The sequence below is a fragment of the Eumetopias jubatus genome, unplaced genomic scaffold (assembly GCF_037043125.1).
Source record: "Eumetopias jubatus isolate StellerSeaLion01/CBP00866 unplaced genomic scaffold, mEumJub1_p1.0 scaffold_6, whole genome shotgun sequence".
In the NCBI taxonomy this organism is placed as follows: domain Eukaryota; kingdom Metazoa; phylum Chordata; class Mammalia; order Carnivora; family Otariidae; genus Eumetopias; species Eumetopias jubatus.
Window position 1 is genome coordinate 116894404 of NW_028274812.1, and position 17908 is coordinate 116912311.

Below are 17908 nucleotides of genomic sequence, written 5' to 3' on the forward strand. Positions count from 1 at the left end.
TCAGCTCAGGTCATGAGAGTCGGGCTCCCAGCTCAGCAGGGAGTCTGCTTCTCCCTCTCCCTCTGCCTCTCCCCTTGCTTGTGCTCTCTCTGTCTCTCTCTCTCTCAAATGAATAAAGTCTTTAAAAAAAAATAAAGAGATAGAAGAGCCCCCACAGCACCCATAAACCCTACTTTGGGTTCCAGTTTCTATTTACCATTCTCCCAGCTTCTGCAGCAACACACATCCATTCATTCAATAAATCTTTAGTGAGCACCTAGGGCTGGGGATTTGGGGAACAAAACAAAGACCCTTCTCACTGTTGTTGACACTCTAGAGAGGAGAGACAACTAAAAAGTAAACAATAGAATGTTTGATTGTGATTAGTGCTTTCAAGAAGAAGAATATAGCAGGGAAGGGAGATAGGGTGAGGTAATTTTAAGTAGGTAGTCAGGCAAGATGAACCTGAAGAAGATAAGGAAGCAAGTGAGATAGAGATCTGTAGGGAGGCCATTTCAGGCAAAGGGGACAGCACCTGCAAAGTCCCCGAGACATAGTGTGGCTGGAGCAGAATGTACTTGCTGGAGAGTAATCAGAGAAGAGATCAGAGAGGTAACTGGGCTAGATCTTGTGAGGCCTTGAGGTCATAAAGAGGACCTTTGGTTTTTCACTCTAAATAGTACTGTAAGCCATAGGAATATCTTGTTTGTTTTTAAGTAATCTCTACACCCAATGTGGGGCTCAAGCTCATGACCCTAAGATCAAGAGTTGCATGCTCTACCGACTGAGTCCGCCAGGCGCCCCTGAACAGTATGGTAAGCCGTAGGAATATTTTGAGCTGGATCTGATTTCCACTGGAGCCATGTTTTTTCCCAAAATAATTTTATGGGAGGTGTTGGTAAAGACTAAGGAGTATTTCTTAGATAGTGACTGCCTTGCAAAGGCTTAAATAGCAGGAAAGAAGTTTTTTGCCAACACCTCTATCTCAGGTTAACTGTTCTAACTTCATAGAAGATATCTTTGGTCTTCAAATGACCAGCTGTTGGGGGAGGGGGGAGAGACAGGCCCTGACAAGTAGTGGGTAGGGTCAGGAATGCTAAATAACCTTCAGTGCTTTGCCAGTCCTCAACTCTCAGCTTTACTCTGCGATGGTGGCTCTGGCTCATGCCCACTAAGGTGGGCATTCTAGCCAATGGGAAGGAGAGCAGGAAGGAAAGTTCTAAGGGTGGTTCAAGAACCCTGGGGGATCATGGAGACCCTTTCATGGGATCCATGATGTCACTGCTATTTTCCTAATACTAAGATGTTATTTGCCCTTTCCACTCTCATACTCTTAGGAGCATAAAGTGAAGTTTCACAGAGGTCAAGTGACGGGTGACATTGCAACAGAATGATTGCAGAAACAACCCGTGATTCAGGGGGAGGGCATCCGGGCTACGAGCAGACATTCTTTAGATACCAGCAATGATGGCTTAGATGCATTTTATTGGTTTTCTTTCAGAATCCTACAAAAGAACAAAGTTAAAAACCAAGTCCCTGGCAAGAGAGTGAACCCTTTCTCTTCCTCTTCCCTTGATCCCCAGTTGTGTCAGCGCTGTTCCCCTTGGGCGTGGAGGGCTTGCTACTTTCAGCCCCCACCAAGCCCCAAGAGGGAAAAGACCTACCACCTAGCAACCCTTGCCCCTCAGCCCCATCCCCCATATGTTGATTCTGGTTACAGAAGGCCGAGGTAAGAATTATCGGGATCCAGTAAGAGTTCCGAACCCCAGAAGGCCATGGCCAAGGCACAGTCCATGAAGAACACTTCGTCTTCCTGCTCAGTGCCCCCTAGGAACCCTGCTGGGCCCAGCGCCTGGGAGTAGAGAAAGAAATCAGTGAAAACCCATCAACTTCAACCCTACTGCCCCAAGAACAAGAGAATCAGGGCTGACACATAAGGTCAGGCAGGTGGTACACAGCACAAAGATGCCCCATCTGAGTAGGCACCATTATCATTACGGACATGGTGTGTATGGCTTTTACATTTATCGAAGACATTTACTGTAAACATGGCCAGCAGCCTCCCTGTCCCATATCCCTGCTGTTACCACCTCACTCCCAGAAGTCAGCTGCATACTCTCAGTCCAGGGAGGATCAGAGGTCAGGGCTTTATCCGGTTGCTGGTGCAGATAAATACAATCAGACTTGAAGGGGCAGCGGCCATTCCCTTGCATGAAGAATCGGCATCGGATCTGGCTATGAGAGGACAGAAGGAGAGAAGACTGTTGCTTTCAAGCCCTGTTGCCCCACGAAAAAAGGAGCACTCAAGGCTGACATGTAAGGTTGGGAAGGTTGTACATACCACAAAGCACCACTCCTGTGCAGCCACCCAGGGCATCAGTGTAGATTTTACTACATTTATTACAACTATTTTCCAGCAGATGGCAGTAAAGTGTCTTGAGGGATGCCTTTCTCTAAGTCTCACAAGGTCGATTTGGGCCAGCAGTGACCCCCGGAATCTCTTTTCCCTCTTTGAACTGTTTCAATAAAAGCACCAAACGAGTGAAAGGTCAGATACAGGAGAGGTTGGTGGGCAACCTGTGATCGGCTTACGTAGGACCAGCTTCCTTCTTGCGGAGAAGGATGGATGAGAGGCAGAAAGGAAAGGACAGATGCCTGTTAATAGACTTTTCTCTGCATTATCACTCTCTGCTCCATACCTTTGAGTCCTGCCCACTTCCTGCAGGCCCAGTGTGAATGCAGAACCCCACTGACTCCCCAAGCTGGAAGCCTGGGAATCCCTCTAAACGACCAGCCCTTTCTCTTCTTCCTCATCCTATTTACCCAAACCTAGTGTCAGACAGGACCCCCTCCATCTGGACAGCCTACAAAAACCCCACACTCAATCTGTCCAAATCTCCCATCAGCTTCTCTCTCTCTGGGCTCATGTGATAGTGCCATAATGTGGCCACATATGCTGAGTAAGATATTCATCTTATTTTTTTTTAAAGATTTTATTTGAGAGAGAGCACCAGAGCAAGAGAGAGCATGAGCAGGGGGGAGGGGTAGAGGGAGAGAAAGAAGCAGACTCCCCACTAAGCAGGGAGCCCAATGTGGGGCCTTGATCCCAGGACCCTGAGATCATGACCTGAGCCGAAGGCAGATGCTTTACTGACTGAGCCACCCAGGCATCCCATATTCATCATCTTGAATCTTCCTTCTCCACCTCACGGTCAGTTGGCCACCCAGGTCTGGCCCTTTTTCCTCTCAAGTCCATATCCACCCCCGACCCCCTTCCTCCCAGGACGCACTAGGAGTCAGAATGCCTGGGTTCAAACCCCACTATTTCACTGAAGTCATAAAGACCATGCCTCAGTTTCTTCTTCTGCAGCATGAGAGTCGTAAGATGCCCTACTTCATGGAGTTGATAATGGGTAAAGTCTGTCATACAGATTAAGCCCTTCTGCTACCTTGTCTCCTAGCACCCCCGGGCCTGGGTGCTCCCTTCTGGCGGTTCTCAACTGGTACCCCAGATGCCAGTAGTTCCCCACTTTGGCCTGCCTCTGCCTGGAGTGCTCTCATTTCTCCCCTCCTGAGGGGCCCCTCCTTCTCTTCCAACACCCAGCTCAAATACTTCCTCCTCTGTGAGATTCACCCAAGAGTTTTGTCTCACTTTGTTGATCCAGCTATTATAGTTCACAGACAAAATCCAGGTGCCTTCTCAACAAGGTCGAATGTCTCAAGGTGGAGATAAGACCTTTTTTATCCCACCCTTTATCCAAATATACTCTGCATATGTTGAGTATAATTAACCCTTTGGGAAGGTGGAATTAAGAAGCTGGAATGTACCCAATTCCAGATCTGGATATAGGCCCACCCTCCCCAATAGATGAAAAATCTACCCACCTTTTCCCTTGCTCCAAGGGCTGACCTTTTGATTTCCTTCTCAGAGACCCCATGTTTTCAAAGATCATCTATGCAACAACATGTATTCCTATCAATCTACCTTCTTGCTTAAGAAAGAAAGAAAGAAAAGAAAGGAAAGGAAGGAAAGGAAGGAAAGGAAGGAAAGGAAGGAAGAAAGGAAGAAAGGAAGAAAGGAAGAAAGGAAGAAAGGAAGAAAGAAAAAAAGGAAAGAAAGGAAAGAAAGGGAAGAAAGGAAGAAAGAAAGAAAGAAAAGAAAGGAAAGAAAGAAAGGAAGGAAGGAAAGGAAGGAAGGAAAGGAAGGAAAGAAAGGAAGGAAGGAAGGAAAGGAAGGAAGGAAAGGAAGGAAAGAAAGGAAGGAAGGAAGGAAAGGAAGGAAGGAAAGGAAGGAAGGAAAGGAAGGAGGGAAGGAAAGGAAGGAAGGAAAGGAAGGAAGGAAAGGAAGGAGGGAAGGAAAGGAAGGAAGGAAGGAAAGGAAGGAAGGAAAGGAAGGAAGGAAAGGAAGGAGGGAAGGAAAGGAAGGAAGGAAGGAAGGAAGGAAGGAAAGAAAGGAAGGAAGGAAGGAAAGGAAGGAAGGAAAGGAAGGAAGGAAAGGAAGGAGGGAAGGGAAGGAAGGAAGGAAGGAAGGAAAGGAAGGAAGGAAAGGAAGGAAGGAAGGAAAGGAAGGAGGGAAGGAAGGAAGGAAGGAAGGAAAGGAAGGAAAGGAAGGAAAGGAAGGAAGGAAGGAAGGAAGGAAGGAAGGAAGGAAAGAAGGAAAGAAGGAAAGAAGGAAAGAAGGAAAGGAAGGAAGGAAGGAAGGAAGGAAAGAAGGAAAGAAGGAAAGAAGGAAAGAAGGAAAGAAGGAAAGAAGGAAAGAAGGAAAGAAGGAAAGAAGGAAAGAAAGAAAGAGAAAGAAGGAAAGAAAGGAAAGGAAGGAAGGAAAGAAAGAGAGAGAGAGAGAAAGAGAAAGGAAAAGAAAGGAAGAAAGGAAGGAAAGAAATCAGAAGTAAAAGCCAAGCAGGGCTTTTCATTTTGCTGAGAAAACCAGAGTTGCCCTGCACTGACCCTTAGCCAGGCTGGCAGAGAAACTTGGGCTTGATCTGCTGCTGCTGTCTCTGTCACTTTCCGAAACAGTGGAAAGAGCTCATATCCTCATCTGCCATCTCCATTGCTCTGAACTTCTAGGATTTGGGGGATCCCAGGCGGGAACCAAGGCTGAGCCGGAGTAGAGCAGGGGCCGCCTTCCCCTCTCCCTAAGCTGCCAGGCTCACCTGGTCCGAGCTTTGAAGTTCCTGATGAGTTGCTCCTTCGCAGCCCCCTTGCTCACCCAGAATTTGTGGGGGATGATGTAGCTGGAATGGACCCGGCACTGGGGACAGGCCCTGTGGGGGTGGTGGGGTGGGAGAGTGGTCACAAGCCCAGACCTCTCGGAGGGGTTTCCCTCCCTCCCACCCAGCTCCTCCTGACACTGACTTGACGACGTCCAGCGGGAAGGTCCGCTGGCTCTTCCTCCACGTGCGCAGGCAGCCCAGGCAGTGGGCGTGGCTACAGTTGGGCAGGATGCCGAAGATCCGCTCAGCCTCTGGCTTGTCCCACACCTTGTCCATGCAGATGCCACACACAACGTCCCGACTGTCCTGCTCCCTCTGCAGCCACACGCAGGATCAGGGCACATCCACATCCACCACCTCCTCCCCGCCCCCCCCCCCAGACACACTGCCGCCGCACATACAGCCCCGGGGACCACAGAGCCCTCCTCCGGCTGGCCTGGGCGGCTCAGAGGTCCAGCCTGGCATCCTCGGCCACTGCCCCTCCCCCACAATCTGCTGCACCTCCTGGTCCAGGCTCTGAAGTGGGGCCACCAGCTCCCGGACGGGGTCTGACGTAGGCTGATGCTCGCGGGAGTCGCTGTGTTCGTCGTCAGCAGCTGTTGGGGGAAACTAGATCCATTCATTCATTCATTTACTCATTCACGCAACCTCCACCCGGCATCTGCTGCACACTGGGCTCTACAGGCACACAAAGTCCGGCCCCCAGAATCCAGGCAGAATTGTAAGTCTCTGGCACAACCATCGAGAACCATGCCGTCCGGTAACAGCAGCTACTGGCCGCATGTGGCTTAGTGAGCACCGGAGCTGCAGCTGGTCTGAACCGAGAGGTGCTGGAAGTGTAAAATGCACGTATTTTGAAACTGAGTACCAAAAGACTGTAAAATGTTCCATTAATAACTTTTTTATGTTGATTACAGATTGGGATATTGGATATAGAATCTTTGATAAATTGGGTTAAATAAAATATAATATGAAAATTAAACTTCACCTGTTGCTTTTTACCGTGTGTGTGTGTGTGTGTGTGTGTGTGTGTGTGTGTTTTAAGTAGGCTCCACACCCACACCCAGCGTGGAGCCCCACACAAGGCTTGAATTCAAGACCCTGAGATCAAGAGTCAAACCCTTAATGGACTGAGCTACCCGCGTGCCCCTGCTTTTTACTTTTTTTTAAATCCTTATTTGTTTCTTTCTTTTTTTTTTTTTTTAAGATTTTATTTAACAGAGAGAGACACAGCAAGAGAGGGAACACAAGCAGGGGGAGTGGGAGAGGGAGAAGCAGACTTCCCGCCGAGCAGGGAGCCTGATGCGGGGCTCGATCCCAGGACCCTGGGATCATGACCTGAGCCAAAGGCAGATGCTTAACGACTGAGCCACCCAGGCGCCCCTGCTTTTTACTCTTTTAACATGGCTACTAGAAACATTTAAATTGCATATGTGAATTGGGACCACTTTGGAAAAGAGTTTGGCAGTTCCTCAAAATATTAAACACAGAGTTACCATATGATCCAGCAATTCTACGTCTAGGTATATACCAAAGAGAAATGAAAACATATGTCCACACAAAAACTTGTACATACATGCTTATATCAACATTATTCATAATAGCCAAAAAGCAAAACAACTCAAATGTCTATAACCTGATGAATTAATAAAACAAAAGGTTGTATTTTCATATAGCAGAAGAGTATTTGGCCATGAAAAGGAATGAAATGCTGGGGCTCCTGGGTGGCTCAGTCATTTGAGCATCTGCCTTGGGCTCAGGTCATGATCCCAGGGTCCTGGGATCGAGGCACGCATCGGGCTCCCTGCTCAGCACGGAGCCTGCTTCTCCCTCTGCCTCTGTTTCTCTCTCTCTCTCTGTCTCTCATGAATAAATAAATAAAATCTTAAAAAAAAGGAATGAAATCCTGATCCATGCTACAACATGGATGAACCTAGAAAACGTTATGCCAAATAAAAGCCAGCCACAAAGGGCCATGTGGTGGGTGATTCCGTTTATATGAAATGTCCAGAACAGGCAAATCCACAGAGAGAGAAAGTTTAGTGTGTGCCAGTGGCTGGGGGGTGTGTGTGTGTGTGTGTGTGACTGCTAATGGGTTTCTTTTTGGGGTGATGAAAATCTTCTAAAATTAGATAGTGGTAATGTTCATACTACTCTGAATATACTATGTTACATTGGATTGTATACTTTAAATTGGTGAATTTGCAAATTATATCTCAACAATGCTGTTAAAAAATTATGTGTGTGACTTGTATTTCAGTTGGACAGCACTGAATTAGAGCAGTAATTAAAAAAAAAACCACATTTAGTGTTTACTCTGTGCCTGGTACTGTGAGCTAAGCACATCACATTTATGAACTCATTGCACTTCACAAGATCCTGTGAGACAGGTACTGTTATCAGTGTCCTTTTGTAGACAAGGATACGGACATCCAGAGAGGTTAAGTGACTTATCCAAGATCACACAGCTGCTGAGTGGTGGAGCCGGCATTTGAAACTAGGTGGTTTGACTCCACAGGCACCATGATACTCTGCTTCTAAAACATAGACAACGACAGAGCTGGAGGCAAGTTTCCCTCTAGCTGGGAATCTTGAGGTAGGAAAGGGGTAAAAGAAATATAAACCTTGTTCAGAGACAGCACAGGAACCCTGGTCTCAGATCCCACCTGTGTCCCCCCCGAAGGGCCACTGATGACTTACATGATGGTGAGAGGGAATTCCAGGGACTGCCACCAACCTCCTCGGCCTTGCTGGCCAACCCAGCCAGGCCAGGCTCCATGCTCCAGCAGGCCCCGGGCCAGTCCCAACCCACAGCCACGGAGGGCAGGTAGGCGGGCTCGGAGCCCCTGCGGGTCAGCCCCAGCCGGGGTCTTGGCAGGGTGACACGTGGCTCCGAATGGCGCCGGCCCCATTCCAGGTGGCCAGGGGGCTGAGGGTGCTGATAGCTGCATTGGGAAAGAGAAGCATGAGATCAGGTAGACCCTCCAGGGTTCGGAGTTAGCTCAGCCTAGAATTTGGAGCTGAGAGGGGAGAAGAGGCTCTGGGAAGATGCGTGGTGCATGGAGGGAGGACTCCTCCTGTGTCCCCCACCCTTTTTCCCATTTGAGGAAAGGAGTGCTTACCTGCATTGGTCTCCGTGGAAGCAGAAGCCTCGCTGGAAGTATCTGCAGACTTGGGACACCTTCCTGTCTTGAGCAAAGTAGTAGCTCAACCCCCAGCGATAGGCCCCTCGGGCAGAGGTCCTAAGAGATTGAGTCCTGCTCAGCCCCCGTTTAGTTCCTGCCTTTGTGATCCTTAGAGAGGCTGTAGGATCGCAGAGCACGGGCTCTGGAGTTGGTCCTGCCTTCAAATCCTGACCTTCTGGGGTGCCGGGGTGGGTAACTCAATCTCCCTAAAGCTTGGTCTCCTCACCCTTAAAATCAGGTTAGCAGTGCTTCATTGTTACCTCAGGGTTGTTGCGGGGGGTTGTTGAAAGATTTTTGCACGATGCACGTAGTGGGTGCTCAGGAAATCACAGTGATTACTCTTCCTTCCTCCAAGCATGGAGTCTTTCTGGAGTCAGAACTCGGGGTTCAAATTCCAGTACCAGGGCCAGCCTCAGGGGCATAGATCTGTGTCGTCACACAGGGGCCCTGCCCTTGCTTTAATGACCTGCTGTTGCCCTCTTGAAAGGATTATATTTAAAAAATATTTTATTTGAGGGGGCCTGGGTGGCTCAGTTGGTTGAACGACTGCCTTCGGCTCGGGTCATGATCCTGGAGTCCCGGGATCGAGTCCCGCATCAGGCTCCCTGCTCTGCCGGGAGTCTGCTTCTCCCTCTGACCCTCTTCCTTCTCGTGCTCTCTATCTCTCATTCTCTCTCTAATAAATAAATAAAATCTTTAAAAAAAATAAAAAAATAAAAATAAACAAAAAATATTTTATTTGAGAGAGAGCATGTGCGGGTGGCAGGAGGCGGAGGGAGAGGGAGAAGCAGACTCCCCGCTGAGCAGAGAGCCCGACGCAGGGCTCAATCCCAGGCCCCTGAGATCATGACCTGAGCTGAAGGGAGCCGCTTAACCAACTGAGTCACCCAGGGGTCCCTGAAATGATTACGTTTTTGAACAAGGGTCCTAATGTTTTTTGGAACTGGGTCCCACAGATTACATAGCCAGTTCTACCTGATACCACTCCTTGGTTGTGTGAGCTTGGACCACTTTTCCATGCCTCAGTTTCTTTATTTGTAAAATGGGGATAATATTAGTACCTATTTCATGGGTGAGGTCAAATTTAAATGACACAATATATTTGAAAACAATATATGGGGCCATCTGGGTGGCTCAGTAGGTTAAGCGTCTGCCTTTGGCTCAGATCATGATCCCGGGGTCCTGGGATCGAGCCCTGCATTGGGCTCCCTGCTCGGCGGGGAGCCTGCTTCTCCCTCTGCCACTCCCCCTGCTCTCATGCTCTCTCTCACTCAAAAAAATAAATAAAATCTTCTAAAAAATAAAATGATAAAGACAATATATATAGCAAGCCCTCAATAAATATTAGCTGTTTTCATCTTCATCATCACAACTACAAGGGCTTTTGAGGGAGAAGGTGGCAGGTGGAAAAGGGAAGGAGGAGCCTGGTTGGGCAGGTGTTTATTGAGAATCTACTACATGTTCAGGCCTGGGCCAGGGCGCTGGGACAGTTGTCCACTCTTGTCATGTGTTTCCTTGCCTGGAGGGCAAACGAGACCACACATGAGGTGGCCAGGGCATCAGGGATGGGGACAGAGGCCTTATTCTAGTCGCAAGAGAACACAGACTGCTAGCCCAAGCTGAGGGTCGGCCGCAGAGTGGCCAGCACCATTCCCCAGAGAACCAGAGAAGGTCCAGTGGTGAGGCCCAGGCTGAGAAGCAGGCAGGGGGAGAGAACGATGGACGACAGGCCCGGGTTTGTGGGTGAAAGTACCAGATTGTGGGTCACATGCTCCTTCATTTACAACAACAGCGTGGGACCCTGGGATGAGGAACCTGCCTGTGGAGTTCCTGCTGAGGTGACAGAGCAGAGAACCAAGAAATCAGGGCCACAACTAGTGGAAGGGGAGCGAGGCATTCACCTCAGATACAAAATTTCAAGGGATGCCCCCCAAAAACCTAATACAAGAAATAATATCTTAAAGATCAAAATTCATGCCAAAAAAAAAAAATCTACGTTGACCAAAATATCAAACTTTGAAACAAAGAGAGGATTCAGTCCCACACAATTTATCTGATTTGCATCCCCCAGTCCAGGCCCCTCAAGCAGGGCACAACCGACCCAGACAAGCACAGGCCGTGAGAAGGGTTCAGCCAGGGACAGACAGCTGGGAAGGTGGGGACCGACTTTTGACAGGGTGGTCAGGGAAGACCTTTGAGGAGGTACGAGAGGTAATAATCATTATTCCAGGGAGGAATTGTTCTGTTATTACATGATAATATAATAATAAGAGTAGTATGGTTGTTACTTTTATGAAAGCTGTTGTGAGGCCCAGGAGTGTAATGTAAGATCATTAAACAGTAATTACTGATGATAGACCACTATGTAAATTTTGGCATAATTCGGAGGAAATTCAAAGAATGTGCTTGTGTGCTTGCGTGCTCTCTCTCTCTCTCAAATAAATAAATCTTTCTTAAAAATTGAAAATAGAAATTGATGTTGAACCCTGGCTTCTTCTAACAATAAGTAATATTTATGCATGGACACATGAGCTTTTGCGGGGGAGGGGGAGAGAAAAAGCAACTGTCCTGTCTATCTTAGGAGAAAATTTTCTCTTTTTGTTTTTTTTCTTTAGGAGAAAATTTTCTAAAGAAATTTTTTTGTTATTTAATAATTAACTGTTAAAGTATGTAATATATTTAAGTTGTTTTGATCAATTGAGTACTACTAATAACAACATCCAGGAAAAGCATAAGTTTCACAAATATTTTTGTTGCAGGAACATAGAATATTGTCATCAGTAAAAGATGGAATCTGAGAATAAAAATATGTTGAGATAAAACTCTGTGGGGAAGTGAAATAGAGAAGGCATTCAAGGAAGAAAAGGAATTATGTAAAACTGTGAGAGCCTGTATTTGGGGCGCCTGGGTGGCTCAGTCGGTTAAGCATCTGCCTTTGGCTCAGGTCATGATCCCCTGGGGATCAGGGATCAAGCTCCCTGCTCGGTGGGGAGTCTGCCCCTCACCCCACACTCTTGTGCTCTCTCTCATTCTCTTTCTCACTCTCTCATAAATAAATAAAATCTTAAAAAAAAACTGTAAGAGCCTGTGTGTGTATATATATATATATATACACAAACACATATAAAATACATATATATTTTTTTAGATGGATGACATTATATGTAAAATCTCTCTGGTAGTTAGGTCCACAGGGGGGCTCAGCTCCTTCGATGAGCCCCAAGAAAAGGGCTAGGGGCTTTGTGATCAAATCCATTTTGAGTATCTCTTCCTTCTATATTTTCTTAGAGTCATGCTGTATATCGTTTATTGTACGTGAACATATTAAAGGTTCTGGTAGGGGCACCTAACTACCAGAGAGATTTTACTGGATACATGAAAAGAATAATGTACTTATTCACAGCCACCCTGCTCACCTGCCATTTCTGGTCAGCTGCCCACACAGCAAGTTCACCCACAAGACCACAGCCAACAGCCCAGAATATCTTGGATTGAGATTTCTACTCAGAATTGGAGCCTGCCCAAGCCCAGTGCTGCAAGGGGCCTTGTCACCATTCTCACTGCCTGGCTTGGAAAAAGTGAGAAGCTGATGCAGGACTGAGGGCAAGTTCTTGTGGGCTCAGGGCTTTGAACATATCCCTCAAAATCTTGCCTCAAGTGTCAGCCTTCAAGAGGAAAGATTCAGAAATGACAAAAAGCATTTGATTTAGTGATGTAACTTCTCTTTAAACACATCTTTTAAAAAGCTCTTATGGATTTTTTTTTTCCTAAAAAGTTACTGTTTTATTTTAAAGTCGGACTATTTGGGGCGCCTGGGCAGCTCAGTCGTTAAGCATCTGCCTTCGGCTTAGGTCATGATCCCAGGGTCCTGGGATCGAGTCCCACATCGGGCTCCCTGCTCCGTGGAGAGCCTTCTCCCTCTCCCACTCCCCCTGCTTGTGTTCCCTCTCTCACTGTGTCTCTCTCTGTTAAATAAAAAAAAAAAGGACAATTCGTAATACTTTAGAAATGATCATCTTTGCAACAATTTACGTTATGATGCAAACCACTAGGTAACTTGGAACCTGGAGGGGACATGTGGTCTTCCAAATTTCTTTTAGGATATTTTGGAAGATACCTAGTCAGGTGTGTTTCTGCTCCTAGTTACAATGTGGGGAGTAAACAAGAAGAAGCTGGGCTGGGGTAGGGACCAGACCAGCGGGTGATAACCAAAGTTCGGCAGGGTTGGGGAAGGTGGAGGGGGGGGTGAGGGGTGAAATGGAAAGGAGAGTCACCATGGAAGCAGGAGTGACTCTAGAGGAGGAGCCAGTTACCCTCAGAGGAAGCACTTAAGGGTCTCCTCTTCAGTCCAACAATAGAATCCTCTGGAAGGGGAGATGTGCTGGGATGGCTTTGCTTTCCCTAAAGACCACCACTGAGGCCAACCTCCAAGACTGCCAAGAGAGGGGCCACCAACTACCTCCTTCACAAGCTGAGCGGCTCAGCGACAAGAGCTCTCCAAGTGTGTCCACCCTGTGTCACACAGGGGTGAGGGGGGCTCAGCCCCTTCGATGAGCCCCAAGAAAAGGGCTAGGGGCTTTGTGATCAAATCCATTTTGAGAATCTCTTCCTTCTATATTTTCTTAGAGTCATGCTGTATATCGTTTATTGTACGTGAACATATTAAAGGTTCTGGTAGGGGCGCCCGGGTGGCTCAGTCGGTTAAGTGTCCAACTCTTGGTTTCAGCTCAGTCATGATCTCAGGGTGGTGGGATCAAGCCCCGTGTGGGGCTCCGTGCTCAGTGGGGAGTCTGCTTGAGGATTCTCTCCCTCCGCCCCTCCCCCAATGCTCTCACACACTCTAAAATAAATAAATAAATCGTAAACAAACAAACATCCCATCTAACCCAGCATTGCTTAAACCTGTTTTTATTGCTACTTGTTTTGGGCCCTGCACCCGCCCACCCCTTCACGTGCCAGTGAAACACACGTTGCTTGTGGAAACATCAACTTAGTTCATTTAATCCTGAAAACAAGCCTTAAAAGTCAGGAGTCTTTTTTTTGTTTTCCAAACCTGAGGCTCAGAGAAGTAAAGTAACTGGCCTGGGACTCGGAACAAGAGCTCGGACCCAGGTGTCCTCGTTCAGCCCAATCGTTCTCTAGGCAACCAAGATTGACTTGTCAGGGGTGAGGGCTGCCTGACTGGGGGCATTTCTCAAGCCAAGCTCTGAGGCCAAGGGGGGGAGGGACAGAGCAGCTGAAAGGCCCAGGTAATCTAGGCCTGGGAGGCAGCAGAAGGAGCTTGGTGCCTGGGGGTGCTGGAGCAGTGAGCGTACCCAAAGGAATGACTCTCTCATGGTACAATGTTCAACCTGACCTGTTTCCATTCAAACGTTTACGAACCTCCGGCTCCATGCTAAGTCCTGGGGCTACAGAGGTGACCAGGACATCAGATCCCACCCACTGTTTAGTGTTTCTGGGCAGAGAGATCTTTGCTGAGTGGAAGAGAAAGAAGGCAACTGGGGAACGGTCAGACCTGAGCTAGCCCTGACGGAGTTGTGCAGCCTGGGTATGTCTTTTCTCCTCTCTGGTCTCAGTCTCCTCCTCTGGACTATGAGGGCATGGGAAGTGATCTCCAGACCCTTCCAGCACTGGGGTGGGGGCAAGGAAGCCCCTCCTCGGCCTGATGCACCCCACATTCTTAGACACTGGGCTTTCGAAAGCCAGGCCGAACGTCAAACCCTTTTCTCCCACCTTCCCTGGGTTCCCCTGAGACCCAGACCCCTACCTGCATGGCCGCTGGGAGCCGAGGCTGCTGTCTCTACCATGGCCGCTACCATCTGCCCGCGTGGAGTCCATTCCAGGAGCAGCCCCCAGGGAGAATCAAGCAGGCGGCTCCACAGCACCTTTATCCTCCCTCTCTGGGCAAGGCCAAAAGGAGGAGGGGCTCCTCAGCCAGGACTGCCCCTTCCCTTGGCCCCAGGTCTGCAGAGGGGAGGGATAGAGGGCAGAGACAGGACGGCTGGGAGGGCGCGGGGTTGAGCAGCCCAGTCCAGGCTCCAGAAAGTGGGTGGGGCGGGGCATGAGGGCCTTCAGGGTCCCTAGGTGATTACTGGAGGAAACTGGGGAATGGTTTAAAACTTCAAGGGTGCAGAGGGGCAGGGTGAGGAGGGGGTACAGGACCTGGGACCTAGGACCAAAGGCCCCGGAGGCTGCGAGTCTCAGGGCTGAGGAAGTAATCTGTGGGGTCCGAGAGGGGTTTACAACTGAGGAGGCCAGAGTGGGGCCTCCCTTAACCCCAGGGCTACGTAAACCCCACATGTGGAGCTGAGGTTGGTGGAGAAATCAGAGGGTGGGCTGGGAGGCTTTGGAGCGTTCAGGGGATGGTGTAAGCCAGGCATGGGGTTCAGGGAGGCCTGTCCAGAGGTGGCCAGGAGGGGGTTTGCCCAAAGCTTTATCCAATGAGGACACCTCAGATTGGATGACAGTCCGTCCACCAAGCAGAGCCTCTCTCTTGGGCAGGATAAAGATCTGGTGGATCCATAGCTTGCCGTGGGGAGAACCATGGGCTGGGCCCAAGGAGGATGCAGAGATAGGGGAAGGGGAACTGTGAGGTTTAAGAGTCCTGTTCTATTTATTATTTTTTAAAAGTAATCTCTATGCCCAACGTGGGGCTCGAATCTCAGGACCCCGAGACCAAGAGTCGCACACTCTTCTGGCTGAGCCAGCTGGGCGCCCCTCCGTGGTTCTATTTCTAAGACCCCTCAAGTCCCATCTTAGGCCTCCGAAGCCCGTGCTCTCTCCACTAGACTGCACTGTCCCCTATGGAAGAGAAGTTTAAGAACACCAAATAAGAGGAATTCACTTAAAAATTAAAGAAGCGGGGCACCTGGGTGGCTCAGTTGGTTAAGCGTCTGCCTTCGGCTCAGGTCATGATCCCAGGGTCCTGGGATCGAGTCCCGCATCGGGCTCCCTGCTCCGCGGGGAGCCTGCTTCTCCCTCTCCCACTCCCCCTGCTCGTGTTCCCTCTCTCGCTCTGTCTCTCTCTGTCAAATAAATAAATAAAATCTTAAAAAAAATAAAAAAGGAGCGATTTTAAAGTTGAATTTAAACAACTTAGTCTATCAGTACACTGAGATCGTAGATAGGGACCAATAGTCTTGGACATCTTTGTTATTTCCTTTACTTTTGTTGGATCAACATTATTATAAGACCACTGCTCTGAACACTGAGCTATGGAGCCCACTTGGGATCAAAATTATTACGTTTTTTGTCCAGTTTTTATTTTAATTCCAGGTAGTTAACACAGTGTTGTATTAGTTTCTGGTGCACAATATAGTGATTCATCACTTCCATCCATCACTCTGTGCTCGTCACAAGTGCCCTCCTTGATCCCCATCACCTATTTCCCCCCATCCGCTTGAGCCCCTCCCCTCTGGTCACCATGAGTTTGTTCTCTAAGAGTCCGTTTCTTGGTTTGCCTGATTTTTTTCCCTTTGCGTGTTGGTTTTGTTTCTTAAATTCCACATACGAATGAGATCATATGGTATTTGTCTTTCTCTGGTGGACTTATTTTGCTTAGCATTATCCTCTCTAGCTCCATCCGTATTGCCATAAATGGATCAAAATTATTTTTAAAAAATTTTCATAGGTGCTGCCAATCCTCCCTCTGTGGAGGCTGTGCTCACTTATACTCCCACCAGCAGCATGAGAGTGCCTGGTATCACACAACCTTGTTGCCAACACAATGTCATCACACTTGTTAGTACTTGTTAATTTGGTGATTTAAAAAACAGTATCTCAGGGCGCCTGGGTGGCTCAGTCGTCAGGCGTCTCCCTTCGGTTCAGGTCATGATCCCAGGGTCCTGGGATCGAGCCCCACATCGGGCTCCCTGCTCAGCGGGAGGCCTGCTTCTCCCTCTCCCACTCCCCCTGCTTGTGTTCCCTCTCTCACTGTGTCTCTCTCTGTCAAATAAATAAAATCCTAAAAAAACAAAACAGTATCTCATTGTGGTCCTAATTTTTATTTCTCTTACTATGGGTAAAATTGAGCATCTTTCCATATGTTTGTTTTTTAGGTAAATGCTATGCCCAACGTGGGGCTTGTAATCAAGACCCTGAGATCAAGAGTCCTATCTCTACTGACTGAGCCAGCCAGGTGTTCCAAGCATTTTTTCATATGTTTAAGAGGCATTTCTTTTTCTGTTCATATCCTTTGACCATTTTTCTATCAGTTGTTGACCTTTTATTTATTGATTCATAGGTGTTCTTTATATATTAAGGAAATTAGCTCTTTGATTATGTCACTTTTTTTTTTACATGGTTGATTTAAAATGTCTTATGGTTTTAGCTCTGGGAATTAATTTTTAAGATGTATATATAGTAAGGTTTTTCATTTTTTATTTTATAGACTCTCTTAAGTTTTGTGTATGCTGCATGAAACTTAGAAACTTTTGTGTATATAATAGACTTGAAAGGTCTATCCACTTCAAGAAAAATATGGGGCCCCTGGGTGGCTCAGGCGTTAAGCGGCTGCCTTCAGCTCAGGTCATGATCCCAGGGTCCTGGAATCGAGCCCCGCATCGGGCTCCCTGCTCGGCGGGAACCCTGCTTCTCCCTCTCCCACTCCCCCTGCTGTGTTCCCTCTCTCCCTGTCTCTCTCTCTCTCTGTCAAATAAATAAATAAATAAATCTTTAAGAGATTATATAAAAATCTTTTCCCATGGGTTTCTTCTAGTTTTTTTACACAGTAAAAATATCAAGTGTATCCATTTTCCTGTTGATGAACGCTATTTTTTTCCAAGTTTTTGTTATTGCTGCAGTGAAAACCTATGGGAGTCTTTATGTAGTTTGGTGGGTTTCACACCAGGGTACGGTGTCAGGTTGGTTTCTCCAGGAAATACATTTGGAGGGTTACTTGCAGGACACTCTGTGGGGAGTGCTCTTTGGAACAACAGCTGTAGGGAATTGGAAGGAGGCGGGATGGGGTAGAGAGAGAAGCTAAACTACGATGTAGTTGCAGCAGAAGCCTTGACTCTGGAGCTGGGGTGATCCTTCAAGCTGTCCCAAACTGGAGCAGGGTGGCTTGGCCTCATACCCCAGTGTTGGCTATAGGCTGCCCCTGGGAGGTGAGGTTATCCTGGGAAAGGCAGCTGCCTTCAGCAAGAGCACTTCCCTGAGAGGAAGTCAGCTGGGCACCCTGCAGCCATGGAAACTAAGGGCTACGTTCCCAGGGGGTGGAACATCCCTGACGCCCCCACAGCCCACAGGCACATTTAAGCTTTACTAGGTTTTGCTAAGCCGTTTTTCAAGTGGATCATACCAACTTCTACTCCCTTCTCAGTGTGTAAGAATTTGTACTGCTGTTCTTCCTGTCGACCTCTTCCATTTTGGTTTGCCTCTACTATTTTCTGGATAATTTCAGTAGGTCTTTCCTGAGGTGCAAAAATGACCTCTTTGGTGGTATCTAACCTGCTGCTTCTTCTTTTTAAAGATTTTATTTATTTGGGAGAGAGAGAGAGCATGAGAGAACACAAGCAGGGGGGAGTGGGA

General features: G+C 47.9%; 1 protein-coding gene across 1 annotated transcript; it reads right to left on the minus strand.

Moving 5' to 3' along the window:
- Nucleotides 1-1693: 1693 nt before the first annotated feature.
- LOC148164134 (uncharacterized) lies at nt 1694-14215 on the minus strand. The gene is made up of 8 exons (XM_088023763.1): nt 14145-14215; nt 8315-8434; nt 7872-8137; nt 5682-5803; nt 5335-5507; nt 5133-5243; nt 2067-2214; nt 1694-1831 (listed from the first exon to the last, which is right to left on the minus strand). Exons 1-8 carry the CDS (start codon nt 14213-14215, stop codon nt 1694-1696), a joined length of 1149 nt encoding a protein of 382 aa, XP_087879889.1.
- Nucleotides 14216-17908: the final 3693 nt, after the last annotated feature.

Excerpts from the sequence above, each read along its gene's own strand:
- LOC148164134 (XM_088023763.1), bottom strand. The coding sequence starts at position 14,215 with ATGGACTCCACGCGGGCAGATGGTAGCGGCCATGGTAGAGACAGCAGC. Across the intron at positions 5,804-7,871 it reads TAAGTCATCAGTGGCCCTTC|AGTTTCCCCCAACAGCTGCT; the intron begins GGGGGGGACACA and ends ATGAATGGATCT. Across the intron at positions 1,832-2,066 it reads TGACTTCTGGGAGTGAGGTG|GCGCTGGGCCCAGCAGGGTT; the intron begins GTAACAGCAGGG and ends CTCTACTCCCAG.